Raw genomic sequence first — 8,752 nt, 5'->3', positions numbered from 1 at the left:
ATTCAGCGTGGTGGCCACTGGGGGCCCTGTTGCCTTGCTCAACTTTCCATCGCTCAAGCCTGTTGCCTAAAAGTGGCCTCTACATACCACCCTCCCCCACCCCCCGCCCCCGGCCCCCAGATCTGGCATTTGCATGGAGGGCCCATCTCCATGGGGCACCTGGGTGGCTCAGTCTGTTAAGCATCTGCCTTTGGCTCAGGTCATGATCTCAGGGTCCTGGGATCGAGCCCCGCATAGGGCTCCCAGCGTCTCCCGCTCCCTCTCCCTTTGCCCTTCCCCTCCTGCTTGCGCTCGTTCGCTCAAATAAATAAATAAATAAAATCTTTAAAAAAATAACTTTTCTGTGAACAGCAGAAACAGGTAAAATTAATTTTAATAATTTTTACTCTATTTAACACTGTATACCCAAAATATTATCACTTCAATATGCAATCAATCTAAAAATGTGATATTTTACAATTCTTTTTTCTTACTAAGTCTTTGAAATCTTGTGTGTATTTTATTTTATTTTATTTTTAAATCTATTTATTTGAAAGAGAGTATGAGCAGGAGAGGCGGGGAGAGGGAGAGAGAATCTCAAGTGGACTCCATGCTGAGCATGGAGCCCGACACAGCCTCAGTCTCACGACCCTGAGATCATGACCTGAGCTGAAACCATGAGTTGGACGCTTAACCGACTGTGCCACCCAGGCGCCCCTGGTGTGTATTTTATACTTTAGAGCACATCTCAATTCGGACACTTTTCAACAGATAAAATGAAATGTAATCCTACCAAAACAACAAAGTTGTGTTTAATGGAAAAAAACATTTTACACTGCTTGTTTTAAAATTTAAATTACTGGGGCGCCTGGGTGGCTCAGTTGGTTAAGCGACTGCCTTCGGCTAAGGTCATGATCCAGGAGTCCCTGGATCGAGTCCCACATCGGGCTCCCTGCTCGGCAGAGAGTCTGCTTCTCCCTCTGACCCTCCCCCCTCTCATGTGCTCTCTCTCTCTCTCTCTCATTCTCTCTGTCTCAAATAAATTAAAAAAAAAAAAATCTTAAAAAAAAAAATAAATAAATAAAATTTAAATTACTGGGGCGCCGGGGTGGCTCAGTTGTAAGAGTCTGCCTTCGGCTCAGGTCATGGTCCCAGGGTCCTGGGATGGAGTCTCACATTGGGCTCCCTGCTCCGCGGGAAGCCTGCTTCTCCCTCTCCCACTCCCCCTGCTTGTGTTCCCTCTCTCGCTGTGTCTCTCTCTGTCAAATAAATAAATAAAATCTTTTTAAAAATTTTAAATTACTTAAAATTTATAAAATTTTGGGGGCTCCTGGGTGGCTCAGTCGGTTGAGCACTTGTCTCTTGGTTTCGGCTCAGGTCATGATCTTGGGGTTGTGGGACTGATTGACCCCAGGTTGGGCTCTGTGCTCAGAGCAGAGTCTGCTTCAGATTCTCTCTCCCCGTCTCTCCCGCTCACTCTCTCTCAAATCTTTAAAAAACATTTATAAGTTTGTTTTTTTTTCAAAGACTCCATTTATTCACTTGACAGAGAGACACAGCGAGAGAGGGAACACAAGCAGGGGGAGTGGGAGAGGGAGAAGCAGGCTTCCCACCGAGCAGGGAGCCCGATGCAGGGCTCGATCCCAGGACCCCGGGATCATGACCTGAGCTGAAGGCAGACGCTTAACGACTGAGCCACCCAGGTACCCCTATAAAAATGTTTTTAATTCCTCAGTCCCAAATCACATTTTTTAAAAGTTTATTTAAGTAATCTCTACACCAGACATGGGGCTTGAACTCATGACCCCAAGATGGAGAGTCGCATCTTCCAACTGAGCCAGCCAGGTGGCCCTCAATCACATTTCAAATACTCAAATCTCAGGTTGCTCCCTGTTATACTGGACAGTGCAGACCTGGAGGAAGAGTGTTCCAGGTAGAGGGAAAAAGGGCAAAGGCCCCGGAGGTAGAAGTGTGCCTGGCAAGGGGGAAGGCCAATGTAGCTGGAGCATGAGTGGTAGAGGGAGAAAGTAGGAGGTGAGGTGAGAGAGGTGATGGGGCCCGATCAGGTGAGGCCTTGTGGACCACAGTGAGGACTTCTGAGTTAGGCTGGGGACCAACAGAGTTTGTTTTGTTTTCCCAACTTCAATTCGGATACTTTGAGAACTTGTACAAAAGAAGGGACAGCATTACAAGTCTTCATGGACTCATCACCAGCTCCAGTCATTATCAGTTCAGAGCCAATCCTGTTTAATCCTCCCAGGCACCCACTCCCCTCTCCCTAGATTACACTCTGAAGCCAATCCTAGACATCATATCCTTTCACTCATGAGCAATTCCTGGAACATCTCCCAGATCGGGATTGTTTGAAAATCGAATCACACTACTTTTATGCTGTCAAGAAAATCCTAGTCATTCCTCCACATCATTCATATCCAGGATTGTCCAATGCTGTCTGAGGGAGGGGGCTGAGCAAGAGTGTGGTAACATGGAGCACCTGGCTGGCTCAGTCGGTAGAGCATGTGACTCTTGATTTTGGGGTTGTAAGCTTGAGCCCCACGTTGGGTGTAGAGATTACTTAAAAATAAAATCTTAAAAAAAAAAAAAGAGTGGTGTAACTTGCTGGTGTGGCTAGTGGTTCCTCATCAGGTACTGTGAGTTTCCCAGACGTCCCCAAGGCCCCACTAGATCACCTCACACCACCCGGTCCCTGGCTTGGCCCCTTGGGACAGCTGCTCAGGGCAGGAAGCTGGCTGTCTCCTGGAAGCCCTCTTCTTCAGCTCCAAATGGACCCAAGTAGGTAAGAGGGTCATGGAGTTGGGGCACCATTTGGTGCCACACCACATATTTAATCCATTGTATCCTAACAGCCATATGAGGGAGGCCCTATTATGATGCCCATTTCACAGACAAGGATATTGAGGAACAAAGAGGTTAAATCACAGGTCCATGATCAGATAATTAGTAAATGTTGGAGTTAGGATCCGAAACCAGGCACTGCAGGTCTAGAGTCCATGCTCTTAATTACCAATGACCTACAACCTCCTCCCTCAGATCAGGCACTCCCCTCCCTCATTCTCTCTACCACACAAACTCTATATTCATCTGTAATACCTGGATGGAATGTCTCCCCTCCTGACCCAGGTCACCCAGCCCCGGTGGGAAGTTGCTCACTGCCTACAGCTCTGCCAGAAACTCCCATCCTGGAGCTTCTTAGGACTCAAATTCTTAGAGCCAGGAGTGAGCAAGAGGGAGAGGTGAGTGCTACAGGGCCATTAGCCACTTTCAAGACTTTGGCTTTTATTGAGATGGAGTCAGGCCAGGATTAACAGAAACACCCTCATGAAAACAAAACAAAACAAAACTGAGGCTGAAGAGAGATGAGCAAGCCGAGACAACTGAAGTAGAAGCCATGTGTGCAAGCCACAACAGCCTGTGCTCTGGGGCAATCCAGGCCCCAGCTGGAATCCTGCATTTCTCCCCTTTGTCCCCTCCGGACCTTTGCCCACACTGGTCCTCCTGCTTAGAAGTCTAACTCTACCATCTGGGAAACTCCTTATAATTCTTCATATATCAACTCCACTTTATAACTCTTTGTGCACCTGTGTCCCCCATGGGGATTAGAGCAGAGTCATGTTTCTCTTCTGTCTGTCCTCTCTTTGGTCAGAAGTCTGAGTTCCTTTCCTAAGGCTCTCCTCCTCTTCCCAACGGCATTTGCTAAGAATTCATCTGCTTTCCACTTATGTAACCGACATGGGCGCAAATAGAATTCAGTGCTGCAAAATGCAGTACCCCAGAGAATGTCTAGGGAAGATCAATACAGGAATATGGGAGGAGGTATGCCTGGGCCTTGCTGACAAAAATCCTTGCTTGTAGCTGAGGTTGGACTCTTTAGCCATGTTTGAGGTCCCCAGTATTGCCTCAGGGGTTACCACCCAGGCCGCCTCAGCTCCACCATTTTCTCTCCCACCTCACTACCTTCTATGAAGGAGTCAACTAGGGTTTCTTTGGGGTCAAATTAGGGTGGGTCCCAAGGATCTGCCCAGGAGCAAGAACTAGGCTGCTTTCAACCAATCTGCTAGTTTAGAGGGCTCCAGCGTGGAAGAGGCAGCTCTTCTCTATCCCTCCCAGAAGGTCACTTCTTGGTGTGAGGGCACTTTCAAAAATCCCCAAACATGTGAAATCTTTAAGACCACCAAAAGGGAAGTAATCACATCCCCGATTTTATTCCTTTTGTTCAACAGTCCTGGGAGAAGGGTGCAGGAGTCAGGGTTCCCCCTTAGAATTATCAAGTATAGGTCTTGAGGGGTCTTTAGTTGATCAGGTGGGGTAAGATATCCCAGCCCCTTCTTCCCAGGTCCTAGTATGCCCCAACTAATGCGAAGAAAGTTTTCCAAAGGGGGATTCGGGGCTTCTCACCATCCATCAGGGTATCTTCCCAAACTTCTCTGCAAAAAGTCTGCTCTTCTCAGAGTTAAATACAAGAGAGGGAAGCCCAGGGTCAAGAGAAGGGTGTCTCTTCTTTCTGTCCGACGGCGGGCGTCCTGCCTCCCCAACCTTTCCGGTCAGTAGCTCTCAGCTGGTCACAGTTCAGCCAGCCAGCAACCAAGCCGCCCCAAACCCTCATGGGGAGAGTAGACCCGTCATCAGGGATTGGGCCAAGGTCGAGCATCTCTCAGCATCCATCATAGGGGTCTCTAGGACTCCACGTCGCTAGGAGGGCCTCCGATTCCCCCAATCCAGACCGCTGGTCTTCTCAGGACATGTCTTCTCAAGACATCTCACCCTCCATCAGGCGGGCTCCCCGGTTTCCCCACGCAGTCAGGCGGGCCCTCGGTTCCCCTGTGCTACCGGGTGAGCTCCTCGGCCTGTCATCGCCCATCGGGAGGGGTCTCTGGTGACTCCATGATGCCGAGGGGGTTCCTCGGACGAGCACCACTGTCAGGCTGGGTCCCTAGAGCCCCGGCGCCGCTGGACTCCTCGGTTGGACCCCGCGGGCGCACGAACGCACCCATGGCCGTGGCGTGGCCGGAGCGTAGCAGCTGCAGCTGGCGCCGCCCGCGGCGGTACAGGTACTCGATACGCAGCACGTCGGAGCGTGGCAAGCAGGCGTGCTGCCGGAACTCGGCCCGCACCCGCGCCTCGGCGCCCGGCTTCCCGCGCCCGGCGCGCAGCAGCTCGCGGTACAAGCTCAAAACTTGCCTCTGCAGCCGGCTGGGCCGGCTCATGGTAGCAGCTGGGCCGCGGGCGCTCGCTGGCAATGCCCCACGAACAGTGGCGCCGCGGCACCTTTAGGAGATGCGGCTGTGCGGGGCAACGGGCACTTCCGGCCCGCGCCCTCCAAAACTTCCGCCTCCTGCTGTGTTGTCCCATTGGCTGTCGGTGCAGTTACGTCACAACGTTGCGGCTCAGGGGCGGTGCTGTTGGCTCACAGGGGGCCTGCCCCACAAGGAATCTGTGTCCTTGAGAGGGTACTGCAGGTCTGGGAAGACGGAGGAGGAGAAGGCCCAGGCGCTCCTACTCAGATTTTGGGTCTGAAGGGGACAGGATCCCGACCTAACTCTTGGGGTCCTGGGAGACGGGACCTAGAGGGGACTTGAGGCAGGACCCTAGAGGGTCCTGGGAGACGGGAACTAGAGGGGCCCTTGTCTCTCCCGGGGCGCAGGGGCATTGGGAAGAAGATACAGGCACAAGCAGGTTTGGTCAGAAGTTATTTATTAAAACAATCTCGGGGAGGTCCGTGGGTTCCCATCCCCAGGGCAGGTGTGCGTCGGGAGGTCCCAGCCATGGGGACACACAGAGGGACGGCGTCAGGCGGTGAAGTGTGTCACGGCTGGCATGACAAGCTTCTCCGTGCTGCGGGAAGACAGAGACGGGCTGTGAGCTCCAAGTGCCCAAAGGCAGCCTGGGGCGCAGAGAGTTGCGTTGATCGCGCCCTCTGCCGGTGTGAGTCAAGTACCGCGGGAAGAGAAGGGAAGGTCCTCACCAGTTGCTGAAGCCCCGAGCTCGGCACGCCTGGAACACGTCGGTTAGGCTGGCACCCCGGAGTCCTCCTGGGAGTATCAGGTCGTCGGCTGCAATTCCATTGTAGTCTCCGCAGGCTGCTCGGAGGCGTCCTCGGAGCGCGGGGGAGGCCCGCAGAGCCACGGCCCCCTCGGGCCCCACCAGGACCCGCAGCGTGGGGGACCGCTCGATGACAACCCGGGAGCCCTCCGCCCAGCGTGCGACCACGCCCCTGCATACTTGGGCTGGGAGCCGCGCGGGTTGTCCGTTCACCTGCAGATCGAGGAGGCGGGCCAGGGGAGGAGATTAGGGTTTGAATACCATCGTGCGGCTCAGAAGCCACTGTGAATCCTGCCGCGCGTGTCTCTAGCAGAAACACATACGCAGATCTTCGCTAGAGGAATAAGGTCTGGGATTTGCTTTAAAATCCTCCAGCACGAACAGAGCAAAAAGAGTGGGACGAAAAGATGAAAGCATGAAAGGCAAAATATTTGTAACTGTAACAGCGTTTCATAACACCACTCTCTTGTGATGCTTGAAATTTTCCATGATAAACTCTTTCCTAAAAGGGAGCTTTAGAGAACAAAAAGCCTTTGGAACCTGTCGCATCTCTCTCACTTGTGTCTTCATAATCTAATAACTGTTTACACACACACTCTGTGCCAGGCACTAGTCCAAGTGCTCTAATATTTGGTTATTTATAAGATAATGTGTGACAGTATATTGCAGGATATGATGCAATTGATATTTTAATATATTGTCACCTAACTTATTTTATGTCATTAATGATATTGAAGTATTTAAGTGATAGTAAATCCTCACTAACACTCTGACAAGGTAGATCAGTACTATATGCCTATGTGCCTCTTGCCTTTTACTGATTAGGAAACTGAGGCCCAGAGGGCGCCTGGGTGGCTCAGTTGGTTGAGTGACTGCCTTTGGCTCAGGTCATGATCCTGGAGTCCCAGGATCAAGTCCCACATCGGGCTCACTGCTCAGCAGGGAGTCTGCTTCTCCCTCGGACCCTCCCCCTTCTCATGCTCTCTCTCTCAAATAAATAAATAAAATCAGAAAGAAAGAGAAAGAAGGAAGGAAGAAAAGAAAGAAAAAGAAAAGAAAGAAAGAAAAGAAAGGAAGGAAGGAAGAAAGAAAGACAGAAAGAGAAAAAGAACCTGAGGCCCAGAGAAATAACACAGCTTGCCCAGGTTCACATAGCTGGTAAGTGGCAGAGCCAGTTTTGAACCAAAGGGGTCTGATTTCAGGACCTGTGTTCTTAACCATTCTGCTCTACGTACTGTCTCTCCATTAGTAATATAGAAGTGGTTGCAAGAGCAATCACAGCTTTTAAAAAAAGGTTTTTTTAAGTTTATTTACTTTTAAGTAATCTCTACACCCAACGTGGGGCTCGAACTCATGACCCCAAGATCAAGAGTTTCAAGCTCTTCTGACTGAGCCTGCCAGGTGCCCCAAAGAGCAGTCACAGCTTCTACTTACTGAGCCCTTAGTATATGCCACGCACTTTGCAGGAATCTTCACAGCTACCCTAGGTGGTGAGTACTATTCTTATCACCACTTTTTGTGGTAGAGCAAACAGGTATAGAGAGATTGAGTCACTCACTCACTTGCCCATAGTTACAATAGAAGTTTAGGAGACACACAGTCAGGGTCTCTTGACCCTTTAACCAAAGGCTCTGGCTTGGCTTATCTGCCAGCTTGTGGCAGATACCCCAGCTGTTCTCTTGCTGGACCATCCACCCACTCTTACAATTAGTCTCCACCACACAGCTGTATTCTGTTTCTCAGCATGGGGTTTCAGGCTTGTTTCCCTCTTATAAATACCATCCAGTTTGCCTGCCCAGATTCCAATTCAGCTGCTCCCCTGCTTCCATGTTCCCTTAGGAGAGGCAGGTGCCCTCTACCCTGGTATCTCGCTCTGCTGGATTTCCAACCTGTCTTTGTCTGGCTTCTTCCCATCAGCACTTGAACATCCCTGAGTGTCTCCCATCATAAAATCCTAATTGTAAATTAGTCCTAAGATACTCTTGCCCTCTGCCTCTTCCTGGCTGAGCTCTATTCTCGTCTGTTTGACAAGGGGAGTTTGCAACTTGTCAAGAGAGGTGTCTACTCCTGCTAGTCCTCAAACCTGCAATCCAGGAGCTTCCCCCCCTGTTGTGATTCCTTTTTTTTTTTTAAGATTTTATTTATTTATTCATGAGAGACAGAGAGAGAGGCAGAGAGAGAGGGAGAAACAGGCTCCCCGGGGAGCCTGATGTGGGACTCCATCCCAGGACCCCGGGATCATGACCTGAGCCGAAGGCAGCAGCTTAACCAACTGAGCCACCCAGGCGCCCTCCCTGCTGTGATTTCTTAAGTCGCTAACAACCTCCTTGGTCCTAAGTCCACGGACATTTACTGGGCTATTTTAAACTCAGTAGTTGATTTTTGCCACTACTCCCCAAATATGGTCCCTCCTTTTCCCTGGCCTTGTTCTGCAACACTCCTCCCTGCTCTCTTCCCCAGCCTAACATCAGGTCCCAGCTCATCTGTCACCTTCTCCAGAAAGTCTTCACTGGTCTCCTAAACTGAGGGTACCTCCTCTGGGCTTCCACTGTTTCCCTGTGCTTTCCCCATTCCAGCCCTGATCACTCTGCCTGGGCTCCCCCCATTAGAGCTCTGATCACTCAGTCAGTAGTTCCCAGGAGTTCAGCTGGACCTGAGTCAAGGTGGAGTCAGTGGGTCCTGAGAAGTCCAAGGTGAAGTTTATGTGGGGTCT

At 50.9% G+C, this 8,752-nt stretch overlaps 2 protein-coding genes across 2 annotated transcripts in view; both read right to left on the bottom strand.

Annotated features, from left to right (window-relative positions):
• Positions 1–3,251: 3,251 nt before the first annotated feature.
• Positions 3,252–5,317, bottom strand: SDHAF1 (succinate dehydrogenase complex assembly factor 1). The gene has a single exon (XM_028123642.2). The coding sequence runs from the start codon at positions 5,202–5,204 to the stop codon at positions 4,848–4,850; it is 357 nt and encodes a 118-aa protein (XP_027979443.1). The 5' UTR covers positions 5,205–5,317; the 3' UTR covers positions 3,252–4,847.
• A 392-nt stretch (positions 5,318–5,709) lies between these two features.
• The window catches only part of LOC148163198 (IgGFc-binding protein-like), a 29,309-nt gene continuing 26,266 nt past the window's right edge, over positions 5,710–8,752 (bottom strand). The window contains exons 19-20 of the mRNA XM_088026933.1: positions 5,963–6,252; positions 5,710–5,832 (exon numbers count right to left, since the gene is read on the bottom strand). Of these exons, the coding sequence (XP_087883059.1) occupies positions 5,787–5,832; positions 5,963–6,252 (336 nt within the window). The 3' untranslated portion in view covers positions 5,710–5,786. The remainder of the gene's footprint in view (positions 5,833–5,962; positions 6,253–8,752) is intronic.

The sequence above is a fragment of the Eumetopias jubatus genome, unplaced genomic scaffold (assembly GCF_037043125.1).
Source record: "Eumetopias jubatus isolate StellerSeaLion01/CBP00866 unplaced genomic scaffold, mEumJub1_p1.0 scaffold_10, whole genome shotgun sequence".
Classification (NCBI taxonomy): domain Eukaryota; kingdom Metazoa; phylum Chordata; class Mammalia; order Carnivora; family Otariidae; genus Eumetopias; species Eumetopias jubatus.
The sequence above is the reverse complement of the archived record's forward strand: the minus strand, read 5'-3'. Positions and strand labels throughout refer to the sequence as shown.

What these genes read in the sequence shown, in the direction of transcription:
- SDHAF1 (XM_028123642.2), bottom strand. Translation starts at nt 5,204, where the DNA reads ATGAGCCGGCCCAGCCGGCTGCAGAGGCAAGTTTTGAGCTTGTACCGC.